At 47.7% G+C, this 26,954-nt stretch overlaps 1 protein-coding gene across 1 annotated transcript; it reads right to left on the bottom strand.

Moving 5' to 3' along the window:
* Window positions 1–10,332: 10,332 nt before the first annotated feature.
* LOC140468084 (zona pellucida sperm-binding protein 3-like) lies at window positions 10,333–12,735 on the bottom strand. Its single transcript, XM_072564268.1, has 7 exons — window positions 12,550–12,735; window positions 11,448–11,563; window positions 11,257–11,360; window positions 10,988–11,165; window positions 10,778–10,904; window positions 10,609–10,697; window positions 10,333–10,522 (listed from the first exon to the last, which is right to left on the bottom strand). The coding sequence occupies exons 1-7, from the start codon at window positions 12,733–12,735 to the stop codon at window positions 10,333–10,335; spliced, it is 990 nt and encodes a 329-aa protein (XP_072420369.1).
* Between the last annotated feature and the right edge of the window lie 14,219 nt (window positions 12,736–26,954).

Below are 26,954 nucleotides of genomic sequence, written 5' to 3'. Positions count from 1 at the left end.
GCCGAACTGGTCCTCACACTTAACAATTTCTCCTTTGAATCCTCCCACTTCCTCCAGACCAAAGGGGTAGCCATGGGCACACGTATGGGCCCCAGCTATGCCTGTCCCTTTGTTGGCTACATAGAACAGTTGATCTTCCGTAATTACACCGGCACCACTCCCCACCTCTTCCTCCGCTACATTGATGACTGCATTGGCGCCACCTCGTGCTCCCGCGAGGAGGTTGACCAATTCATCAACTTCACCAACACATTCCGCCCTGACCTTAAATTTACCTGGACTATTTCTGACACCTCCCTCCCCTTCCTGGACCTCTCCATCTCCATTAGTGATGACCGACTTGACAATGGCATTTTTTACAAGCCCACCGACTCCCACAGCTACCTGGATTTCACCTCTTCCCACCCTATCTCTTGCAAAAATGCCATCCCGTATTCCCAATTCCTCTGCCTCCGCCGTATCTGATCCCAGGAGGCCCAGTTCCACCATAGAACACACCAGATGGCCTCCTTCTTTAGAGACCGCAATTTCCCTTCCCACGTGGTTAAAGATGCCCTCTAACGCATCTCGTCCACATCCCGCACTTCCACCCTCAGACCCCACCTCTCCAACCGTAACAAGGACAGAAGGTCCCTGGTGCTCACCTTCCAACTTCCAAACCTTCGCATGAACCAAATCATCCGCCGACATTTCCGCCACCACCAAAAAGACCCCATCTCCAGGGATATATTTCCCTCCCTACCCTTTTCCGCCTTCCGCAAAGACCGTTCCCTCCGTGACTACCTGGTCAGGTCCACACACCCCTGCGACCCACCCTCCCATCCTGGCACTTTCCCCTTCCACCGCAGGAACTGTAAAACCTGTGCCCACACCTCCTCCCTCACCTCCATCCAAGGCCCTAAAAGGAGCTTTCCACATCCATCAAAGTTTTACCTGCACATCCACTAATATCATTTATTGTATCCGTTGCTCCCGATGCGGTCTCCTCTACATTGGGGAGGCTGGGCGCTTCCGAGCAGAGCGCTTTAGGGAACATCTCCGAGACACCCGCACCAATCAACCACACCGCCCCGTGGCCGAACATTTCAACTCCCCCTCCCACTCTGCTGAGGACATGGAGGTCCTGGGCCTCCTTCACCACCGCTCCCTCACCACCAGACGCCTGGAGGAAGAACGCCTCATCTTCCACCTCAGAACATTTCAACCTCAGGGCATCAATGTGGACTTCAACAGCTTCCTCATTTCCCCTTCTCCCACCTCATCCTAGTTTCAAACTTCCAGCTGAGCACTGTCTCCTTGACTTGTCCGGACTTGTCCGACCTGCCTAGCTCCTTTTCCACCTATCCACTCCACCCTCTCCTCCTTGACCTATCACCTTCATCTCCTCCCCCACTCACCCATTGTACTCTATGCTCCTCTTTCCCCACCCCTACCCTCCTCTAGCTTATCACTCCACGCTTCAGGCTCACTGCCTTTATTCCTGATGAAGGGCTTTTGCCCGAAACGTTGATTTTGCTGCTCCTTGGATGCTGCCTGAACTGCTGTCCTCTTCCAGCATTACTAATCCAGAAAGTAGCCACACAGGGATCAATGTACAGCTTCAGGGTCATGTGATTGGCCATTGAAACAGACGCCTCAATGTGAATGAGGTCTCCCAGTGAGTAGACAGTGGAAGGGCGCTCTGTGAACCAGTCACCTGAAGTACAGGAGGACAAGGGTTGGAGAGAGTGAATGTAACTCGCAGTGAGCGATACCAGGAGATCCCTCCCCAGTCACCCATCACGTACCATTCATTAGACGCAGGGAGAATGACAGATGGCCTTCTCCAGACCTAGTGGAGCTGAATGGGATCCAGGTGGGATTGATGGGGTTACTGCTCACATTGCCCTTCCTGGGGAAGAGATAGGGCAGCCATTTTAGGACAGGGTCAGACAACAGCAGCAGGGGATCATATTGACAAGTGAAGATGCTCACCTCAAATAATGACACTCAATGGGAACAACAGCCCCATTGGTTCTCACAATGACAGATCCAGGATAGTTTGGGATGTGGGTCAGGTGGGTGGTGTAGATCAGGAAATCCCCAGTGATCTGGAAGACACCAGATTAAGGAATGGGGAACTGATCTGAAATGAGAAGGATCTACATGGGGTTCACAATGACATCATCCCATTACAACAATTCTACAGGGAGCGTGGCCGGCTCTGAGCCAGGAGACTTCTTCCTTCCAGAGCTGAGGAGTGTTGTATTAGAGGCAATAATCTCACGGTTAGGGGTTAGTCATTTACCTCAGCAAGGTGGTTCAATGCCTCACAGTGTAAGGGATCTAGGTTCAATTTGACCCTCACTCAACTGCCTGTGTGGAGCTTGCACATTTACTGTGTATGTGTAGGTCCTCTCTGGGTGCTCTGCTTTTCTCCCACAGTCCAAAGATGTGGAAGTCAGGTGAATTGGCTATGCTAAATTTCTATTAATGCTCAGAAATATGGAGGCTAGGTAGGTTAATGATAGGAAATGCTGTGTTACATGGAGAGGGTAGGTGAGCGGGTCACTCTCCCCAGGGTTGGGGTGTACTCAATGAGCAAAAGGGCCTGTTTCCAACTATCGGAATTCTATGGTTCTCGATCAGTTGTCATTGGAATACCGGCTGCTCGAGCCTGGGAAAACTCAGTTCATCGAATGGATTGAGGTTTTTTCTGTAAACTCAACAGAACAGAATAGGGCCCCTAACTGATCAATAAGGCTGTCCATATGTGGAATCACTGGAGGTGAGTCAGATCTGAAAGCAGCATTTTGCTTCTGTATTGACTGGGGAGAGACACGTGGAAGAGAGGCAACTTGGTGGTAAACAGGGATGTCTCGGAAACGGTCAACATTGCAGCAGTGATGCCAGAAGTCTCAAAATACAAAGCTAGATAAATCCATGCGACTTCATCAGATGAATGTCAGGACATTATGGGAAGTTGGGAAGAAATTGCAGGGCCTGTAGCACAGATATTTGTATCGTCGATAGCTGTGGGTCACATGCTGGAAAACTGGAGGGTGGCTAATGTTGCAGCATGGAAAAGCCACAACACTACAGCTTGACGTCAGGAATGGGTTTGTTGTTGGAGGAAACTCCTGAGAGACAGGATCCAGATGCATTTCCAAAGGCAGGGATTGATTAGGGATAGTCAGTGTGGTTTTGTGCATGGGAAGCCATGTCTGTCAAAATTGTTTGACTGTTTTTTGGAAGAGCTGACCAAAGAGAGAGATGAAGGTTAAGTGATGAAAGTTGTTTGCATGGATTTTAGCAAAGCCTTTGACAAGGTTCCACATGGTAGACTAATTTGTAAAGTTAGGTCACATGGGTTTCAGGGTGAGCCTGCCAATTGAATACAAAATTGGCCTCACGACAGGAGACAGTCATGGTAGAGGGTTGCTATTTGGATTGGAAGCCTGTGACCAGCGGTGTTCAGCAGGATTGGTGCTGGGTCCACTGCTGTTTGTCATTCATATAACTGACTAAGCAGAGAATGTAGGAGGCAGGATTAGTAAGGTTGCCGATGACACCAAATTGGTGGTACAGTGGACAGTGAAGAAGGTTATCGAAGAGAAGCAAGTTGGGTGAAGGAATGGCAGATGGAGTTTAATGTCAAGATTAGAATGGTGCTGGAAAAGCACAGCAGGCCAGGCAGCATCCAAGGAGCAAGAAAATCAGCGTTTTGGGCAAAAGCCCTTCATTAGGAATTAAAGATGGCGTTTAATGCAGATAAATGTAAGGTGTTGCATTTTGGGAAGATAAAACAGGGCAGGTCTTACACAGTTAATGGTAGGGCCCTGACAAGGGGAGGTGAACACAGGGAGACCAAAGGGTTCAAGTATCCTGTTCATTGACAGTGGTATCACAGGCAGACAGGGTGGTGAGGGTGGCATTTGACACATTTGCCTTCATTGATCACAACATTCAGTACAGGAGCTTGGGTGTCATGTTGCAACAGGACAGAACATTGATGAGGCCATGTTTGGAATACTGTGTACCGTTCTGGTTACCCAATGGGAAGGATGTTGTTAAATTGGAAAGGATGTATAAACGATTTATCAGGATGAGACTAGGACTGGAGGATTTGAGGCATAGGGAGAGGCTGGGACTTGCTAGATCCTGCAGCATAGGAAGTTGAGTGTTGACCTTATCGAGGTCCTTTTCCCCAGGAGGGGTCATGGGAGTCGTAAGCTAGAGGGCTGTTCTGGGGGTGTGGGCTTCAAGAGGCAGTTGTGGGGTAGCTGTTTCAGACAGACTGTGGTGCAAATATGGAATGAACTGCCAGCAGATGTGGTAGTGAAAGGTGTGACTGTATGACTTGGACTAAGATGCTCATCAGGAAACATTCAGGGCAGAGGAACATTGAGGCAGATGGTGATGGTTTTCATTAACAGGATAAATGAGGCTGCAAGTATTTTTTGGCCTCATCATATTAGGACATGCAACCCCCACATTTTAGGAGGAGAGGTTGTTCACACAAGAGCTGGGTTGATGAATCGGAACGTGATTCAAGAAAAGGAGAGCGTCAGGGGCCAGGGAAAGGAAGCAGTAGTAAGCGAAAATATTGGAACAGAACAGCTTTCATTCAGGAGCCTGGTTATTTCACAGAGAGAATAAGTTGGAAATCTTCCAGCACAAGGCACTTCAACTCGCCCCTTCTGCTTATTTAACAAAGAACAACCCATCAGAATGAAGCTGGACAGAGTGACCCCTCCATTCAAATGGATCTGTCCACGGGAAGTGGAGCTGAAGCACTGAAGAACTATACAAGAAGTTCAGAGGAATCCAAATGTTCCAGACCAATGGGGATGACAACACAAGGGTAGAGACAGAAAAGCAGTTGAAGCAAGGTCCAAAAGACAATGTAAAGGAAGTCTGGAGTTTGAGAAATCTGGGGTCAGACCCTCCCCCAATCAATATTCATGTCCATCCCAGCCAGGGTCACAGTGAGGAACAATCACCAACCCAAGCTGACAGCAAGTGACCAGGACTCCCATTACCTGCAATCTTCTGCCACATTGATCGAGGAGGGTGACTGGTGGGTCTGAACCCAGGAGTGTGACAGTGAGAAATACAGACAGATGGTCATAGGCTGCAGGTTGGAGACAGGGTTTGGGCAGAACAGAGTGCGTGTTCCTCATATTTACATCATACTTCACGTCCTCTTGGGTATGTTTGGTTGGGACAGTCTTAGTGAGATATTTGCTGTGTATTTTTTTTAGAAAGATTAGATTCCCCGACAGTGTGGAAGCAGGCCCTTTGGCCCAACAAACCTGACCTTCCAAAGAGTAATCCACCCAGACCCATTTCCCTCTGCCTTATGTGCCTAACACTACAGGCCAATCATGGACCAATCACCTGACCTGCACATCTTTGGACTGTGGGAGGAAACTGGAGCATCCAGAGGAAATCACCACAGACAGAGCGAGAACGTGCAAACTCCACACAGCCAGTTGCCAGAGTCTGGGAACTAGCCTGGGTCTGTGGTGCTGCAAGACAGCAGTGCTAACCACTACCCCATACTGTATCTGTCCCGGGAGAGTGTGAAAGAGATTTGGAAGGATGTTGACATTCAATTTAGGGCTAGTATCAACATTACTGTCCACTGAAGTATGGAGAAGACTTTACTGTGTATCTAACTCCATGGTGTCCACCTTCTGGGAGTGTTTGATGGAGAGACTGTGAAGGTACCTTTACTCTGTGTCTAATCTTATTCACTCCCTGTTTGGGAATGTTTTATGGTGACAATGTGTAAAGGGCACTTTGCTTTCAGTTAACCTTTAGCTCAAAGCAGCAGAGCAGGTTTAAATCTGTACTAAACCATGTGCTATCACTATCTGGGAGTATTTTATGGGGAGACACTGTCAAGGGAATCTGTAACCATGGTTACCGTGACATTCCAAGTGTTGAGTTTGGAGGGAAGGTGTGAACTTTGAGTGATTAGATTAGATTAGATTACTTACAGTGTGGAAACAGGCCCTTCGGCCCAACAAGTCCACACCGCCCCGCCGAAGCGCAACCCACCCATACCCCTACATTTACCCCTTACCTAACACTACGGGCAATTTAGCATGGCCAATTCACCTGACCTGCACATCTTTGGACTGTGGGAGGAAACCAGAGCACCCGGAGGAAACCCATGCAGACAAGGGGAGAATGTGCAAACTCCACACAGTTAGTCGCCTGAGGCGGGAATTGAACCCGGATCTCTGCCACTGTGAGGCAACAGTGCTAACCACTGTGCCACTCACGATGTTGGAGGAGTCTTGGTGAATTGTTGCAGTGTATCTTGTAGACAGCAGAGGTCATGGATGTAGGAAACCTCACACTTGGATAAGTGTGTGTATGAACAAACAGCTTCAGAACACTGGAAACCCTGGGCCAAAAAGTGGGAAAGAGAGATGAGTGGAGATAGAAGTGTGTTATATGGTGGTACAGACTCAATGGGTCTCTTTTGTATTCTGCCTGGATGACCTGTTTGAAGTCTATCCCATTTAGCATGGAGATCAGTGTGAAGACAGGACTGAGGTGTACACAGAAACCGTCCCTTTGGTCCAACTCATACATGACCAGATATCCTAATCTAGGCCCAGGTACTAGCACCTGGCCCATATCCCATTTAAACCCTTCCTATTAAAGGCTGTAATTGTACCATCCTCCACTTTCTCCAGCAGCCCATTCCATACATGGATCACCCTCTACATCAGAGCATTGCCCCTTGGGTCCCCTGTTTAGACCTTTCCACAACTAGAGGGCATAGGTTTAGGGTGAGGGGGGTTCCCCACCCCATAGAAAGACCTTGACCATTTGTTATCTATTCCCCTCATGATTTTATAAACCTTTAATGTCACCACTCATCCAACACTCCAGGGAAAACAGCCCTAGTCTATTCAGCCTCCTCCCCCCAGCTCAAATTCCCCCACCCTGGCAACATCCCTGAAAGGGTTCAGAAAAGATTTACAAGTTTCACAGCAGCATCATGAGGAAGGAGACCAGAATTGCCCATAATATACCAACATAGACCTAACCATGTACTGTACAGCTGCTCCATGACCTCCCAACTCTACTCAGCAGTAACAAAGAACACTTCCCAAACAGCTTGTTCACTATCCTCTCTACCTGTGACTCTACTTTCAAGGAACCATGAACCTGCACTGCAAGGTTTTGGTTCAGCAACTCTCCCCAGGGCATTACCAGTTCAGTGTACAACTCCTGCTCGGATTTGATTTTCTGGAAATGCAGCACCTTGCTTTTATCTAAATTAAATGCCCATCTGATTACGATCCTGTTGTAACCTTCACTGTCCTCTAGACCTTCAAATCTAGAGTCCTCTGCCATTTCACTGTTCACATCCAAATCATTTATCCCTATGGCACAAAGTAATCAACCCAGCATCAATCCATGTGGCACTCCATTGGTCACAGGCCTCCAGTCTGAAAAGCAACCCTCCACCATCTTCTGTCCTCTACCTTCAGGCCCAGTTCTGTCTCCAAATGGCTAGTTCTGTATTCCATGAGATATACCTTTGCTAACCAGTGTCCCAGGAGAAACTTTGTCAAATGCCTTCCTGAAATCCATAATTGATCACATCTACCACTACCTCCAATCCTGATATTTCTTCTGAAGAATAAAAAAGCAGTTGGTGAGGATGGGGTCCAGCTGTTTTTCAATCCTGTTGAATCCCTCCATCTGTTGAGGTAGCCACTTTCAAAGCAATGCCCTTGAGGAGCTGGTCAGCTCAGTCAGTAATGAGGCGGCTGGGCCACAGGGCTGGCCATTCCCCTCTCCACCCAGAATACATTCTGCCCCTTCACCCCCATCTGCTTCCTCTCAATGGGGGTTCACACTGGAGGAACACTGATCCATCAGCTGGCACAGTGTCATATGTATCCAGCAGTTTGACCTGTGTCATGTGACTCTGGACCCCATGAGATCCATGGGGAGAACTCCCTGTTTACCACATGGTGTTGCTACCCTGTTGGTAGAGAGAACAGTGGTAGCAGTGTATACCATGCTGTGTTTTATACAACACAAGCACAGTACAGGCCCTTCAGCCCGACAGTTCCATTCTCATCCATGTGCCTATCCAATGACCATTGAAATGCCCTTCACATTAATGAGGCTACTACTGTTGGGGCATAGAATGCCCTGCCTTCTACTGAAGTAAACTACCTTTGACCTCTGTCCTGTTATGATCACCTATCAGTTTAAAGCAAATGGCCCCTCATGCTAACGATCACCATTGGAGCAAAGACATGCTTGTCTACCCTATCTAACCTGGATTCTCAGGTCTCAATTCAATGCCTCTACCCTCTCATGAACACAGCCTCAAGTCCCTCAGCCTTTTCTCCATTCCAGGAAACATCTTAGTTCATCTCCCTGTGTCTGCGTGGGTTTCCTCCGGGTGCTCCGGTTTCCTCCCACAGTCCAAAGATGTGCAGGTCAGGTGGATTGACCATGCTAAATTGCCCGTAGTGTTAGGTAAGGGGAAGATGCAGGGGTCTGGGTGGGTTGCGCTTCGGCGGGGCGGTGTGGACTTGTTGGGCCAAAGGGCCTGTTCCCACATTAAGTAATCTAATCTCCTCCAGCCTTTCCAAAGCTTCCACATCCTTCCTATAATTCCATCGAGAAGTGTTTAATCGTCCAAATGCAGCATATCCTACAGCTGTGACATAAGCTCTTGTCTGAAACTCAATCCCTTGAATAAATCCTAACACCACATACCTCTTTAACAAGGCTACCAGCCTGGGTGGGAACTCTCAGGGGTCAATGCACATGGACGCCAAGATCATTGCTCATCTGCACGACCAAGATTCTTACCATTAACCTAGTACTCTGCATTCCTGTTACCCCTTCCAAAGTGAACCACATCACCTTTCCATATTGAACTCCATTTGCCCCACCTCAGCCGAGCTCTGCAGCTTATGTCCCTCACTAACCCACACCAATCTTAGTCCATCCTGTTTTTGGAAGGCTTCAGCTGTTGGATACAACAGAGCTGCTGGCTCACTCATTAGAGGGAAAAATGAGCTTCGTGCTCAGGGTCTAGAGTCACATTAGGCCAGTCAATTTCCTTCCCTTCAAGGGAAATAGAGAATTTTACAATCAATCCATTTCCATGACCCTTGTCCCATGAAAGGAGTTGGAAGTCCAGTTTCCACTTTAGGGAAATGAAAGCCACGCATTTACTATCCCCCTGTCTTGTCACAAGCCTCAGGCACACAGATAACCCATTGCCCAATCAGCATTGGGGTATGCCATTCCCCGAATCTCCTTCCCCACCACCAGTCATTGCCCTGTGGATAGGACTAACCTCATCTGGATCCAAGGCTTACTGGGGCAGTCACAGCCTGAGAATCCACGACAACTGATTCTCAGCCCATTACAGCACCATTCTCTGGGCTGCTTCAGCCAACCACAGCACCACAAAAGCAACCTTCAAAACCCTGGAGTATACCTCACAGCCAGGTCCTCACCCCACTGGCTCCCAAATCAGGTTCTGTATCTGACACCGAGGCCAACCCTATATGGAGAAAGCTGCAGGCATTTCTCCCAGACCCTGCAGAGACTCATTCCCCAATGGATGCCTCACTCTGGCTGACTGAACTATGGAGACAGTCACAGTGGGAATCCACTTGGACACTTCTGAAGAGAATCAGAACAGACTGGAAACACCAGCTGTTTCACCCTCAGATGCTGCATCATCTGAGCAGTTCCTCCAGCATGTTCTGCAATCAGTGATTTCATCAAATTCAGAAACCCCTTTCCAGCGAGGTCTACAGCCCCCTGTACTCACTGGATAAAGAAAACTGCAAACAATATCTTCAATAACCCAATCAATCATCCTGGAAGCTCAATGCATGGATTGGACAGGCAAAGCCCAGAGATTGTCCCCAGGAATATTTTAACAAGAGGATGCAGAAAAACCAGCTCCAGACAGAAGACACCATGAATCACTGCTTTATTGACCATGTCATCACAGGTTGGTGGGTGTTTGCTTGTGTTTCCTGGACAGGACCAAGGCCAGCAATGAAGCAGAGATCAGACAGACCACTGTCACAGTCAGGGTCACCATCACAACCAACTCCACACCTACAGAACAAGGAGAAACTAATGGTTACTGAGAGAAACAGGGACAGAAAGGGAAACTAGCGGGTAGGCAGCTCCCCACCTGGAGACCTCTCCTGTATCCTTCCTTCAACCTCAGGCAGGGGCTCAGTTGCCAGGTTGGTCAGCCCAGTATCCAGGATGATCAGGGGGCCAAGTGAGGCCTCCCCTTCCCACTTCAATCCAGCTTCACTCTCTGCAAGATCAAACATTCCAGTCAGGGAGAGATGGAGATGGGAGGATCCCCAACATCAAGATGGTCAATGTCCTACCAGCTTCAGGACCAAGGTCTCTCCTTCCTCTGGAGGGGAACAGGATCTCCCTTGTGCTCCCACAGTTCCCCATATGGCAACAGGCACAAATGTCACTGTCAGATTCCTCCAATGGGGTCCAGCTAAACAAAGAAACAGCCCATCAACCACATGGTGCATCACCTCTCCCAAAAACAACATCCCTGAGGGACAGAGAGAGGGAACTTACATATTCTGCAGCTTCTGGAAAGTACAAGCTTTGTTCCTGGAATCTCCCTGATCCACTGCAGCAACTTTCAGGCGACAGGTGATGAAGATCTGAGGGACACATTCAGAACAAGTCAGTATTTAGTGACTCCCTCCCACTATGGAGGAGCCAATCAGCAGCTTCCTCTTACCAAAGAATTCTCATCTCCATAGAAACGAAAGGCATCCAGGTCAAACCTGAGCTTGTCTGGCTCCTGCCTGTCTCCCAGCAACACAAAGGTTGAAAAGGAGTCCTCAGCTTTGCTGTCCAGGAGGCAACTGTAGATGGACAAAGGGCCGTGAAGTGAATGGAGGGAAGCCATTGAGATGGGAGCAGCTGGAGATAGCAGAGAGCTCCTTACCCATTGTAGTCAATGATCCTGTATCTTGGGGTGGAGTCCTTGTCTGGGCTCAGCGTAGCTACACAGCGATCAATGTACAGCTTCAGGGGCATGTGATTGGCCATTGAAACAGATGCCTCAATGTGAATGAGGTCTCCCAGTGAGTAGACAGTGGAAGGGCGCTCTGTAAGCCAGTCACCTGAAGTACAGGAGGACAAGGGTTGGAGAGAGTGAATGTAAGTCACAGTGAGTGATAGCAGGAGATCCCTCCCCAGTCATCCATCACGTACCATTCATTAGACGCAGGGAGAATGACAGATGGCCTTCTCCAGACCTGGTGGAGCTGAATGGGATCCAGGTGGGATTGATGGGGTTACTGCTCACATTGCCCTTCCTGGGGAAGAGACAGGGCAGCCATTTTAGGACAGGGTCAGACAACAGCAGCAGGGGATCATATTGACAATCAAGTAAAGATTCTCACCTCAAATAACGACACTCAATGGGAACTACAGCCCCATTGGTTCTCACAATGACAGATCCAGGATAGTTTGGGATGTGGGTCAGGTGGGTGGTGTAGATCAGGAAATCCCCAGTGATCTGAAAGACACCAGGTTAAGGAATGAGAAACTGATTCTTCATGAGAAGGATCTACACAGGGTTCACAACAACAGCATCACATTAAATGACTTCTTTACAGAAGGTGACAGCCTCCAGGCCCTGAGCCCGTCTCTTCACCAGAGAGCTGGAGGGACCATTACTGGAGTGCAATAGGTCACAGGTCAGGGGTTAGTCTATTCAGATCAATTTAAACATGGTATTGCATCATTCCAAAGATCAGGAATTATTGCAATTCCATATCCAAAGGCCAGGGAATGCTCAGCTAGTCAACAGGATTGGTTTTAAGGTCACAGCAGAATTACAGATAGATGGAACAGGAACATGGCGATCTTTATCTACAAGGGAAAACAGGAAATCTTCAGATTATGGGAAGGGATTACAGTCAAAGTTAGTGAAACATCAACTTCAGGTGAGAAGCAAAAACAATTCACCAGAATGGAACCCAAACAGTTTTACCAACAGGTCAGATATGGAGCTCAAGGACCAGAGAAGTCAATTTATTCACAACAGGCCCATAATTGGGATGAAACTAGACTGAGTGAGTCAAAAACCAATCTGAGGATAATAGACTGCTCACCACAAAACTAAGCACATCATTCTGCTATAACATGACAGCTGTGTTCTTCTGTGACTTCACTGTAGAGAAGTGTCATGCTGGAAGGCACTGATAGAAAGTGTAGTGTTCTATTCACATTCAGGGGAAAGATCAAACCAGTCACACTTCACCACAATTACAGCTAATGCACAGACAAAAACAGAACAGAACCACCTGTATAATCAGAAGCTTCCAAACCAATGTCAACAGCAGCACAAGATTTGAGACAGAGACCAATTAAGGTCTTGTCTATTCCAGCATAGGAAACTAGCAGGAGACAGACCCTCAATAAGTCAATGTTCCTCAATGTAACCCTCACTGGAACCATCTACGCCCCAAACTTCCTGAAAGTGGGGAGAACTCCCATTACCTGCAATCTGCTGCCACACTCATGCAGCCCATAGTCAAAGAGGACAGTGTGGTTTTCAGGGTAGACCCTGGTTGGCTGACATCCTACTGTCCCCAGGGTCAGGTCAGCAGCTTTAATCAGGTGCCCAGTTCCAAATAAATCCAGTTGGGCCCTGACCAGCAGGTTGTGCTCTCCACACTGCACCATCACAGTCTGTAGTGGGGACACACTCACAACCTCAGACAATGGGAAACTGAAACCCCCAGGAGAAGGGACTCTCTCAGGAACAGGGCTGGCTCTCACAATTCCCCATGGAAACCTCTGGTTCAAAAACTGCTGCCATGTGTCAGAGCAACAGACAGCTCCAACTAACATTAGCACAGGGAACAAACCCCTCATTACAAAATCACCCATGGTCCCAAATAACTCAACCATCCCCATATTCCCCAACCAGCTCCTTTTATACACACAACCCACACTCACCTGATACCAATGTGACTAGGAGCAGCAACATTGAACCAATCAACCAGCCCCAATCTCTACAATCTCCACCAATGACTGAACTCATGGGTTTATTCTCAGGAGGATCTATTTCATTTGGACCAATAGGAGTGGCTGTGAGTTGCTGTGCTGTGACCTGACTGGATTCAGCTCCACACGATCTCGTGGAAGGCTCCATGACTACAATCATCAAAGGTAACTCGTTGAACTTGGAGAGGGTCTGCTGTATTGTGCCCATCTTGACTTGGGGAGTCTGATAGTGCGAACCATGGAGAGATTGTATGGGAATGGGAATGGGAATGGGAATGGGAATGGGAATTGGAAACAGGGTTTGAGCAGAATGAAAGGATTTCTCTTGTACTGTACTATCCTTGGGAATATGTGTTGGAAGAAGCTTTATCCTGTATCTAAACCTGTGTTTACAAGTGTAGAAGCAGCTTTACGTTCAGTGTCAATGAGCAGGGGAAGTTGTATTCTGTATCTAATCCCAGGCTGACGTTGCTTTTGGGAGAGATTGATTGGTTGGAATGATGTTGAGGGTGAAAGTGAGAACTGACGATGCTGGAGATGAGAGTCGCAGGTTTGGAAGTTCCTGTTGGAGGAGCCTTAGTATTTTGCTGCAGTGTATTTTGTAGACCGCACACAACCCGTCAGTGTCAACCAATGTTGGAGTGAGGTAATGTTGATGGTGGCAAAGTAGACAATGCAGATTCTATAGATTTCAGTAAGGCCTGAGACAAGGTCCCACACGGGAAGCTAATAAAGATAAAATCTCATTGGATCCAGGGTACGTTTGGAAGTTAGATCCAGAACTGTCTTTGAGCAGGAGACAGAGGGTGGTGATTGAAGTTTATCTGAGATTGGAGCAGGGGTGTACCGCTTGGATTGGTGCTGGGTCCCACGCTGTTTGTCATATCCATAAATGATGTCCGAGAGTGCAGGCGAGGATGATAAGTTAATTTGTGGGTGACACAATGATTGGCCGGGTGGTTGACAATGCAGAGGGATGTGTTAGGTTGGAGGAGGATACAAATGGATTGGTCCAATGGCCGCATTAGTGAGAGGTGCAAATTGGCTTAGGGATGAGGAAATTAGAGAAGGGAAAATGTGGTCAAGAGTGGTGTGGGAAGGGAACGATGGGTTCCATTTCATGGGGTATTGGCATCAGTTTTAGAACAGGAGGGATCTGTGTAGAAGGGATAGTCTCCACCTAAACTGATGAAGTTTATCATTCCTGATGAAGAGCTTATGCTCAAAACGTCGACTCTTCTGGTCCTTGGATACTGCCTGCTGTGCTTTTCCAGCACCACACTGTTTGACTCTGTTTTCCAGCATCTGCTGTCTTCTCCTTCTCCCCCCTTAACTACAAGGCAGACCATGAAAGAAGGAAAAAGGAAGGATAACTCTGGAGACGTTATCAGAGATGTTGGGAATCATGAAGGTATGAAAACGAGCATAAGGACAATTTTTAGCTGAACGTTCGTAGCATTTGTAACAAGATCGATCAGTTAATGGTACAAATCATTGCAAATGAAATGATTTAGTAGCCATTATGGAGACACGGTTACAGGATGGTCACGACTGGGAGTTAAATATCCAGGGGTATCAGGTATTCGGAAGGACAGACAGACAGTAAAGTAAGGGAGGTGATGCCGCTCCTGATATCCAAGGACGACGTCTGGGTGTTGCTGAGAGATGATATTGGTTCCATGGAGAATTCAAGGAAGGAAAAAGTCACTGATAGGCGTAGTCTATAGGCTACCAAATTGTACATCACATTGTAATGGGAATGAGGAGGGAGCAAGCTATCCTCGATCAGGTCCTGTGTAATGAGACAGGAATAATTAAAGACTTCATATTTCGGAATCTTCTTGGAAGGAGCAATCACAGTTTGGTTGAATTTAGAATAAAGCTGGAGAGCGTGAAGGTAAAATCCGATACCAGAGCCCTGTGATTAAACAAGGGAGACCTCAATAGGATGAGGGAGGATTTGGCTAAAGTAGACTGGATTCAAAGACTTTATGGTGGGACAGTTGACGAGCAATGGAGGACTTTCAAAGTAATTTTACAACGTGCTCAGCAAAAGTATATTCCAGTGAAACAAAAGGATTGTAAGAAAAGGGATAATCTGCCAAGGGAGGCTATCGAATCAAATGAGAAGTCATGGGAAAGCACAACATTGGGAAAGTTTTAAAGGTCAACAGAAAGCCACAAATAGGGCTCTAAAGAAAAGTAAGATCGTCTATGAGAGGAAAAAGAACTAGCCCAGATTATAAAGACAGATTGCAAAGGTTTCTATAAATGTATGGAATGAAAAAGAATGGCTAAAGTAAACATTGGTGTCCTAGAGGATGAGAAGGGGCATTTAGTCATGGGATATGATGAAATGGCTGAGGCATTGAACGGGGTATTGGGTGTCAGCCTTCACAGTGAAGGACATGAATAATGTGCCAGTAATTGACAAAGAGACAAAGGTAGGGGAGGACCTGGAAACAATCATGATCAGGGAAGAGGTATCTTTGGGCAAGCTCATGGAGCTAAGATGACAAGTCTCCTGGCCCTGATGGAAGGCATCATAGGGGGCTAAAAGAGATGGCAGGAGGAAGAGCAAGGGCACTTGTGGGAATGTTCCAAAACTTGCTGTTCTCTGGGGCAGTTCCAGCAGATTGGAAAACAGCAAATGTTTAAACAGGACAGTAGACAAAAGATGGGGAATTGTAGACCGATTGGCTTAACCTCTGTAATGGGGAAGATGCTTGAGTCGGTTATCAAGGAAGGAATAGTAAGGTGTCAAGATAGAAATTGTCCCATTGGGCAGATGCAGCGTGAGTTCATGAAGGGTAGGTCACTCTTAACTCATCTGTTGGAATTCTATGAAACCATGATGAGCACGGTGGAGCACAGGGAGCCAGTGGATTTCCAAAAGGCCTTCAACAAGGTGCCACACAAGAGGCTGATGCATAAGATAAAGATGCATGGCATTATGGGTAAAGTATTAATATGGATACAGGATTGGTTGACTAATAGGATTCAAAGCGTGGGAATGAGTGTGTGCGACTCTGGTTAGCAAACAATAACTAGCGCTGTGCCGTTGCGATCGTTGTTGGGGCTGCAATTATTAACAATTAACACAGATGATTTGGAATTGGGATCGAGGTGCAGTGTGTCAACGTTTGCAAATGACACAAAGATGCAAAGTGTGTGGAGGACTGTGAACTTTACAGAGGATCCTAGATACTTTCAGTGAGGGGCAAAGGTCAGGCAAATGGAATATAATGTTAATAAGTGTGAAGTCATCCATTTTGAGAGGAGTAACAGTAAAAAGGATGAATACTTGAATGGTAAAAAGTTGCAGCATGCTGCCATTGCAGAGGGACCTGGGTGTCCTTGAGCATGAATCCCAAGTTGGTCTGCAGGTACAGCAGGTCATTAAGAAGGCAAATGGAAAATTGTCCTTTTATTGCTAAAGGGATTGAGTTTAAAAGCCGGGAGATTATATTGTGGCAGCACAGGGTGTTGGTGGGGCCACACCTGGAGTATCGCGTGCAGTTTTGGTCTTCCTTGAGAAAGGATGTACCGACACGAGAGAGGACGCAGAGGTGGTTCACTGGGTGGGTTCCAGCGTTGAGAGAGATGGGTTATGAGGAGAGATTGAGTAGACTGGGATTATGTTCATTGAAATTCAGAAGAATGAGGGATGATCTTAGAGAAACATATAAAATGATGACAGGAATAGATGTGACAGACATAGAGAGGATGTTTCCACTGGCAGGTGAAACTAGGACAGGTGGATATAGCTCAATTAGAAGGAACAGATTTCAGACTGAATTGAGAAGGAACATCTTCACACAGAGGGTTGTGAATCGATGGAATTCCCTGCCCCAATGAAGTTAGTTGATGTTAATTCAGTAAATGGTTCGAAGGCTAAGGTATGTTTTTTTTAATCAATAACAGAATTAACGGTTACAGTGAGAGGGCGGGTAAGTGGGGCTAAGGCCACAAAAAGATCAGCCAGATGGCCACCTACTGCTCCTTGTTCTTATTCTGTCCCTGAGAAATGTGAAGGGATGCACTTTCGAGGGAACAAAGAAGGAAAGGAAGTACTCAATGAGGCAGGACACTAGGAAGCTCAAGAACAGAGGGATCTTGGGATACTATTCCACAGACCCCTGAAGGGGGCTGGATAGGTTTATAGAGGAGTTAAAATGACATGTTGATGCTTGCCCTGTGTCAGTTCAAGTATAAACTGTAAGAACAGGGAGGTCATGTTGAAGCTGGACAGATCTTTGATTAGAGGACACAGCTGTCGTACTGTGTGCAGTTGTGGTCACCCCACTACAGGAAGGGTGTGGTTATACTGGAGAGGGTACAGAGGAGATTCACCCGAATGTTGTCTGGGATGGAACATTGCAGCTACGAGGAGACCTTGGATAAGCTCAGAAGGTTGTTCTCTTGGAGCAGAGAGGTTGAGAGGAGATTTGGTGGACGTGTATAAGATTAGGGACCAGGTGAATAGAAAGCTGCTGTTCTGCTTAGTTGAAGGATCAATGTCCAAGGGAGAGAATTTTCTAGGGTAATGCAGGAGTTTGTGAGGGATTGTGATGAGAAATGTTTTCACCCAGGTGTCAAGAATACATTGTATGAGAGGGTAATCCAGGTGGGAAACATTCAACCTTTAAAATCAGTCTCTGAAGCTGAGGGGCACCAGTCTCTGAACCTGAGGGGCACCAGTATCCTTTGGGGGAGGTTTGCTAGTGCTCTGGTTGGGGGGAGGGGGGTTAAACTAACTCTGCAGGAGCATGGGAACCTAGACTGTAGCTTTAGGGTGCAGGACCTGGAGAGTAGGGAGGTTAGGAACATGGCATCAATCTCAAAGGAGGGTGCCTGTAAACAGGAAAGTGGCTTGAAGTGTGTATACTTCAATGCACGAAGTGTACGAAATAAGGTAGGTGAACTTGCAGCGTGGGTTGTTTCCTGGGATTTCGATGTTGTAGCTATTACGGAGACATGGGTAGAACAGGGACAGGATTGGCTGTTGCAGGTTCCAGGGTTTAAATGTTTTAGTAGGGTCAGAGGTTGGGGTAAAAGAGGGGGAGGTGTGGCATTGCCTGTCAAAGATAGTATTACAGCGGTGGAAAGGACGATGGATGAAGACTCGCCATCTGAGGTAGTTTGGGCTGAGGTTAGGAATACGAGAGGTGAGGTCACCCTGTTAGGAGTTTTCTACAGGCCTCCTAATAGTCCGAGAGACGTAGAAGAAAGGATTGCGAGGATGATTCAGGAGAAGAGTCAAAGTAATAGGGTGGTTGTTATGGGGGACTTTAACTTTCCAGATATTGACTGGGAAAGCTATAGCTCGAGTACGTTAGATGGGTTGGTGTTTGTCCAATGTGTGCAGGAGGGTTTCCTGACACAATATGTAGACAGGCCAACAAGAGGTGAGGCCATACTGGATTTGGTTTTGGGTAACGAACCAGGCCAGGTGTTAGAATTGGAGGTGGGTGAGCACTTTGGGGACAGTGACCACAATTCGGTGACTTTTACTCTAGTGATGGAGAGGGAGAAGTGTGCATTGCAGGGCAAGAGTTATAGCTGGGGGCAGGGAAATTATGATGCGGTGAGGCACGACTTAGGATGTGTGGCTTGGAAAAGTAGGCTTCAAGGGAAGGGCGCAATCGATATGTGGAGCGTGTTCAAGGAGCAACTATTGAGTGTCCTTGATAAGTATGTACCTGTCAGGCAGGGAGGAAAGGGTCGTGTGAGGGAGCTGTGGTTTAATAAGGAATTGGAATCCCTCCTTAAAGGGAAGAGGGCGGCCTATGTAAAGATGAGGCGTGAAGGATCAGTTGGGATGATTGAGAGTTATAAGGTAGCCAGGAAGGATCTGAAGAGAGAGCTAAGAGCAGCAAGGAGGGGACATGAAAAGTCCTTAGTTGGTAGGATTAGGGAAAACCCAAAGGCTTTCTATAGGTATGTCAGGAATAAAAGAATGACTAGGGTAGGAATAGGTCCAGTCAAGGATAGTAGTGGGAAGTTGAGTGTGGAGGCTGAAGAGATTGGGGAGACACTGAATGAATACTTTTCGTCAGTATTCACAGGACATTGTTGCCGAGGTGAATGGTGAGTCACAATTCATTAGAATGGACGGCTTTGAGGTATGTAGGGAAGAGGTGTTGGAGATTCTGGAAAGGGTGAAAATAGATAAATCCCCTGGTCCTGATGGCATTTATTCTAGGATTCTCTGGGAAGCAAGGAAGGAGATTGCAGAGCCATTGGCCTTGATTTTTATGTCCTCGTTGTCTACAGGAATAGTGCCAGAAGACTGGAGGATAGCAAATGTGGTTCCCTTGTTCAAGAAGGGGAGTAGGGATAACCCTAGTAACTATAGGCCGGTGAGTCTCACTTCTGTTGTGGGCAAAGTCTTAGAGAGAATTGTAAGGGATAGGATTTATGAACATCTGGATAGGAATAATATGATCAAGGCGAGTCAGCGTGGTTTTGTGAAGGGCAGGTCGTGCCTCACAAACCTTATTGAATTCTTTGAGAAGGTGACCAAGGAGGTGGACGAGGGTAAAGCGGTAGATATGGTGTATATGGATTTTAGTAAGGCGTTTGATAAGGTTCCCCATGGTAGGCTACTGCAAAAAATACGGAGGTATGGCATTGAGGGTGAGTTGGAGGTTTGGATTAGGAATTGGCTGGCTGGAAGGAGACAGATGGTTGTAGTTGATGGTAAAGATTCATCTTGGAGTGCCGTCACTAGCGGTGTTCCGCAAGGATCTGTTTTGGGACCATTGCTGTTTATCATTTTTATAAATGACCTGGAGGAGGGGCTAGAAGGATGGGTAAGCAAGTTTACGGATGATACGAAAGTCGGTGGAGTTGTTGACAGTGAGGAAGGATGTATCAGGTTACAGCGGGATATAGATAAGCTGCAGAGCTGGGCAGAAAGATGGCAAATGGAGTTCAATGCAGCTAAGTGTGAGGTGATTCACTTTGGTAAGAGTAATAAGAAGATGGGGTACTGGGCTAATGGTAGGCTACTTGGTAGTGTGGATGAGCAGAGGGATCTTGGTGTCCATGTACACAGATCTCTGAAAGTTGCCACCCAGGTAAATAGTGCTGTGAAGAAGGCATATGGCGTACTGGCTTTTATTGGTAGAGGAATTGAGTTCCGGAGTCCTGAGGTCATGTTGCAGTTGTATAAGACTCAGGTGCGGCCGCATCTGGAGTATTGTGTGCAGTTTTGGTCGCCATACTATAGGAAGGATGTGGAGGCACTGGAACGGGTGCAGAGGAGGTTTACCAGGATGTTGCCTGGTATGGTAGGAAGATCCTATGAGGAAAGGCTGAGGCACTTGGGGCTGTTTTCATTGGAGAAAAGAAGGTTTAGCGGTGACTTGATAGATGATTAGGGGTTTAGATAGGGTGGACCATGATAACCCTTTTCCACGTATGGAGTCAGCTATTACGAGGGGGCATAGATTTAAATTAAGGGGTGGTAGGTATAGGACAGATGTTAGGGGTAGATTCTTTACTCAGCGAGTCGTGATTACATGGAATGCCCTGCCAGTAGCAGTGGTGGACTCTCCCTCTTTATGGGCATTGGATAGGCATATGGAGGATAGTGGGCTAGTGTAGGTTAGGTGGGCTTGGATCGGCGCCACATCGAGGGCCAAAGGGCCTGTACTGCGCTGTATTTTTCTATGTTCTATCATGCAGTGTCAATAACATTCAAGTGTGGGCCCAGAGAGGTAAAGTGGGACAAGTGGTGGTCCATGGGTTTTGTGGTGTATAATCAATGGGCCTCTTCTGTCTTCGGATTCAATGAGCTGTTTGAAATCTATTCCTATTTAGCATGAGGGAGATTACTGTCCACATGGAGGAGCACTGATTCACCAGCAGGCACTTGCCATACCGATGTTTGACCTGGTACCATGGGTTCCAGAGTCAATACATAATAGGTGCAGGAGTAGGCCCTTCTGCCCTTTGAGCCTGCACCACCATTCAATATGATCATGGCTGATCATCCTTAATCTGTATCCTGTTCCTGCCTTCTCTCCATAACCCTTGATTCCACAATCCTTGAGAGCTCTATCCAACTCTTTCTTAAATGAATCCAGAGACTGGGCCTCCACTGCTCTTTGGGGAAGAGCATTCCACACAGCCACCACTCTCTGGGTGAAGACGTTTCTCCTCATCTCTGTCCTAAATGGTCTACCCCGTATTTTTAAGCTGTTTCCTCTGGTTTGGCACTCACCCATCAGCGGAAACATGTTTCCTGCCTCCAGAGTGTCCAATCCTTTAATAATCTTATCCGTCTCAATCAGATCCCCTCTCAGTCTTCTGAACTCGAGGGTATACAAGCCCAGTTGCTCCAGTCTTTCAGTGTAAGGTAATCCCGCCATTCCAGGAATTGACCTCGTGAACCTACGCTGTACTCCCTCAATAGCTAGAATGTCTTTCCTCAAATTTGGAGACCAGAACTGCACACAGTACTCCAGGTGTGGTCTCACCAGGGCCCTGTACAGCTGCAGAAGAACCTATTTGCTTCTATACTCAATCCCTCTTGTTTTAGATTTAGACTTACTTGGCCCTTCAGCCCAACAAGTCCACACCGACCCACCGAAGGGCATCCCACCCATACCCCTACACTTACCCCTTACCTAACACTACGGGCAATTTAGCATGGCCAATTCACCTGACCCTGCACATCTTTGGACTGTGGGAGGAAACCGGAGCACCCGGAGGAAACCCACGCAGACACGGGGAGAATGTGCAAACTCCACACAGACAGTCACCTGAGGCGGGAACTGAACCCGGGTCTCAGGTGCTGTGAGGCAGCAGTGCTAACCGCTGTACCACCGTGCCGCCCACCGTGTTATGAAGGCAAGCATGCTATTAGCCTTCTTCACTACCTGCTGTACCTGCATGCTTACCTTCATTGACTGGTGTACAAGAACACCCAGATCTCTCTGTACTGCCCCTTTACCTAAATTGATTCCATTTCGGTAGTAATCTGCCTTCCTGTTCTTGCACCAAAGTGGATAACCATACATTTATCCACATTAAACTGCATTTGCCATGCATCTGATCACTCGCCTAACTTGCCCAGGTCACCCTGTAATCTGCTAACATCCTCATCACAATTCACCCTGCCACCCAGCTTAGTATCATCAGCAAATTTGCTAATGTTATTGCTAATACCATCTTCTATATCATTAACAGATTGTAAAAATCTGCGATCCCAGTCCTGATCCCTGCGGTACCCCACTGGTCACTGCCTTCCATACCGAAATGGTGCCGTTAATCACTACTCTTTGTTTCCTATCAGCCAACCAACGTTCAATCCAAGTTAGGACAATGTAGACAACTCCTTCCTAACTGTAGCACACTGTGTGCTGCCATCTTTGTATGTCCTGTCTGTGGGACAGGACACACCCAGGGATGGTGATTGTGGTCTTTGGGGCATCCTGTGTCATGTACAATGCTGTAATTATGGCAGGGTCAGCCTGGGCTTGTCTGATAGCACTGGCCCTGAGATGGTGCAAAGGAGACCCTTGCAGGGCTGCCTGTACTGTTAGTTTCTGGTTACTGGGGTAAGGCCACGTTTCCCAGCCAGTTTTATTCAAGGCTTTAAGCTGTTGGATACACCTCAGCTGCAAGCTCACTCATTTCAGGTGGGTTAAATACAACCCCATTGCTGTCGGCCTGGAGTCACATGTAGGCCAGACTCAGCAAGAATGGCAGATTCTGGATTAGTGGTGCTGGAAGAGCACAGCATTTCAGACAGCATCCAAGGAGCTTTGAAATCGACGTTTCGGGCAAAAGCCGTTCATCAGGAATAAAGGCAGTGAGCCTGAAGCGTGGAGAGATAAGCTGGAGGAGGGTGGGGGTGGGGAGAAAGTAGCATCGAGTACAATGGGTGAGTGGGGGAGGAGATGAAGGTGATAGGTCAGGGAGGAGAGGGTGGAGTGGATAGGTGGAAAAGGAGTTAGACAGGTTGGACATGTCCAGACAAGTCATGGGGACAGTGCTGAGCTGGAAGCTTAGAACTATGGTGAGGTGGAGGAAGGGGAAATGAGGACTCTGTTGAAGTCCACATTGATGCCCTGGGGTTGAAGTGTTCCAAGGCGGAAGATGAGGCGTTCTTCCTCCAGGCGTCTGGTGGTGTGGGAGCAGCGGTGAAGGAGGCCAGGACCTCCATGTCCTCGGCAGAGTAGGAGGGGGAGTTGAAATGTTGGGCCACGGGGCGGTTTGGTTGATTGGTGCGGGTGTCCCAGAGATGTTCCCTAAAGTGCTCTGCTAGGAGGCGGTCAGTCTCCCCGATGTAGAGGAGACGGCATCGGGAGCAACGGATAAAATAAATGGTATTAGTGGATGTGCAGGTAAAACTTTGATGTATGTGGAAGGCTCCTTTTAGGGCCTTGGATAGAGGTGAGGGAGGAGGTGTGGGCACAGGTTTTACAGTTCCTGCAGTGGCAGTGGAAAGTGCCAGGATGGGAGGGTGGACTCCCTCCCACTATGGAGAAGCCAATCAGCAGCTTCCTCTTACCAAGGAATGCTCATCTCCATAGAAACAGGGCATCCAGGTCAAACCTGAGCTTGTCTGGCTCCCGGCAACACAAAGGTTGAAAAGGAGTCCTCAGCTTTGCTGTCCAGGAGGCAACTGTAGATGGACAAAGGGCCGTGAAGTGAATGGAGGGAAGCCATTGAGATGGGAGCAGCTGGAGAGAGCAGAGAGCTCCTTACCCATTGTAGTCAATGATCCTGTATCTCAGGGTGGAGACCTTGTCTGAGCTCAGTGTAGCTACACAGCGATCAATGTACAGCTTCAGGGGCACGTGATTGGCCATTTAAATAGACGCCTCAATGTGAATGAGGTGTCCCAGGGCATAGACAGTGGAAGGGCGCTCTGTAAGCCAGTCACCTGAAGTATAGGAGGACAAGGGTTGGAGACAGTGAATGTATCTGCTAGTGAGTGACACCAGGAGATCCCTCCCCAGTCCCCAATTACATCCTATTCATTAGGTGCAGGGAGCTTGCACATTTTCCCTGTGTATGTGTAGGTCCTCTCTGGGTGCTCTGCTTTTCTCCCACAGTCCAAAGATGTGCAAGTCAGGTGAATTGGCCATGCTAAATTTCTATTAATGCTCAGAAATATGGAGGCTAGGTGGGTTAATGATAGGAAATGCTGTGTTACATGGAGAGGGTAGGTGAGCAGGTCACTCTCCCCAGGGTTGGGGTGTACTCAATGAGCCAAAGGGCCTGCTTCCAACTATCGGGATTCTATGGTTCTCAGTCAGTTGTCATTGGAATACCTGCTGCTAGAGCCTGGGAATGCTCCGTTCATCAAATAGATTGAGGTTTTTTTCTGTAAACACAACAGAACAGAATAGTGCCCCTAACAGATCAATAAGGCTGTCCATATGTGGAATCACTGGAGGTGAGTCAGATCTGAAAGCAGTATTTTGCTTCTGTATTTACTGGGGAGAGACACGTGGAAGAGAGGCAACTTGGAGGTAAACAGGGATGTCTCGGAAACGGTCAACATTGCAGCAGTGATGCCAGAAGTCTCAAAATACAAAGCTCAATAAATCCATGCGACCTGATCAGATGAATGTCAGGACATTATGGGAAGCGAGGGAAGAAATTGCAGGGCTTGTAGCACAGATATTTGTATCGTCGATAGCTGTGGGTCACATGCTGGAAAACTGGAGGGTGGCTAATGTTGCAGCATGGAAAAGCCACAACACTACAGCTTGACGTCAGGAATGGGTTTGTTGTTGGAGGAAACTCTGAGAGACAGGATCCAGATGCATTTCCAAAGGCAGGGATTGATTAGGGATAGTCAGTGTGGTTTTGTGCATGGGAAGCCATGTCTGTCAAAATTGTTTGACTGTTTTTTGGAAGAGGTGACCAAAGAGAGAGATGAAGGTTAAGTGATGAAAGTTGTTTGCATGGATTTTAACAAAGCCTTTGACAAGGTTCCACATGGTAGACTAATTTGTAAAGTTAGTTCACATGGGTTTCAGGGTGAGCCTGCCAATTGAATACAAAATTGGCCTCACGACAGGAGACAGTCATGGTAGAGGGTTGCTATTTGGATTGGAGGCCTGTGACCAGCGGTGTTCGGCAGGATTGGTGCTGGGTCCACTGCTGTTTGTCATTCATATAACTGACTAAGCAGAGAATGTAGGAGGCAGGATTAGTAAGGTTGCCGATGACACCAAATTGGTGGTACAGTGGACAGTGAAGAAGGTTAACGAAGAGAAGCAAGTTGGGCCAAGGAATGGCAGATGGAGTTTAATGTCAAGATTAGAATGGTGCTGGAAAAGCACAGCAGGCCAGGCAGCATCCAAGGAGCAGGAAAATCGGCGTTTTGGGCAAAAGCCCTTCATGAGGAATTAAAGATGGCGTTTAATGCAGATAAATGTAAGGTGTTGCATTTTGGGAAGATAAAACAGGGCAGGTCTTACACAGTTAATGGTAGGGCCCTGAGACGTGTAGGTGAACACAGGGAGACCAAAGGGTTCAGGTATCCTGTTCATTGACAGTGGTATCACAGGCAGACAGGGTGGTGAAGGTGGCATTTGACACATTTGCCTTCATTGATCATAACATTCAGTACAGGAGCTTGGGTGTCATGTTGCAACAGGACAGAACATTGATGAGGCCATGTTTGGAATACTGTGTACCGTTCTGGTTACCCAATGGGAAGGATGTTGTTAAATTGGAAAGGATGTATAAACGATTTATAAGGATGAGACTAGGACTGGAGGATTTGAGGCATCGGGAGAGGCTGGGACTTGCTTGATCCTGCAGCATAGGAGGTTGAGTGTTGACCTTATCGAGGTCCTTTTCCCCAGGATGGGTCAGGGGAGTCGTAAGCTAGAGGGCTGGTCTGGGGGTGTGGGCTTCAAGAGGCAGTTGTGGGGTAGCTGTTTCAGACAGACTGTGGTGCAAATATGGAATAAACTGCCAGCAGATGTGGTAGTGACAGGTGTGACTGTATGACTTGGACTGAGATGCTCATCAGGAAACATTCAGGGCAGAGGAACATTGAGGTACATGGTGATGGTTTTCATTAACAGGAGAAATGAGGCTGCAAGTAGTTTTTGGCCTCATCATACGAGTGGGAGCAGCGGCCGAGGAAAAGCGAACCCAGGAGACTACAGCTAAGGTAAGACAGTTTGTTTCAAAATTACTTACCTGTCGCGGGCAGCGGAAGTGAGGTTGGAGCGCATAGCTGGGCGGGAAGGCAAGTGATTAGTATTTGAGTGGGTGTGTTCTAGACCCCAGGTCCTACTTTCGTAGGGCCTCCCTCCCACCCTCCTGCTCCTTCTCTAACCTAACTTTAAAGTCCACAGGTTATTGACTCAGTGTTCTTGTTTTTGGAGACAAAGTGTACAGTCATGGCAGCGCAGGCGGTGGAATGTTCCTCCTGCAGGATGTTTGAGGTCGGGGTGACCACCGATGCTCCTGCCGACTTCGTCTGCAGGAAATGCAGTCAGATCCTGCTCCTCACCGAATGAGTTAGGGAACTGGAACTGGAGCTGGATGAGCTGAGGATTATTCGAGAGGCTGAGAGGGTGATCGATAGAAGCTACAGGGACATAGTTACGCCGGAGAACAGAGGTAGCTGGGTAACAGTTAGAGGTGGGAAGGGGAAGAAGCAGGCAGTGCAGGGTTCCCCTGTGGTCGTTCCCCTAAAAAATAAGTATACAGCTTTGGAAACTGTTGGGGGGGACAGCCTTGCAGGTGTAAGCTGCAGTGAAGGGGTCTGTGGCTCTGAGACTCAGAAGGGAAAGGGGGAGAAGAGGAGAGCGCTAGTTATCGGGGACTCTCTAGTTAGAGGGACGGACAGGCGGTTCTGTGGACATGGGCGAGACTCTCGGATGGTTTGTTGCCTCCCGGGTGCTAGG

The sequence above is a fragment of the Chiloscyllium punctatum genome, chromosome 46 (assembly GCF_047496795.1).
Source record: "Chiloscyllium punctatum isolate Juve2018m chromosome 46, sChiPun1.3, whole genome shotgun sequence".
NCBI lineage: Eukaryota > Metazoa > Chordata > Chondrichthyes > Orectolobiformes > Hemiscylliidae > Chiloscyllium > Chiloscyllium punctatum.
Note: the sequence above shows the minus strand (reverse complement) of the source record. Positions and strands in the feature narration are given on the sequence as shown.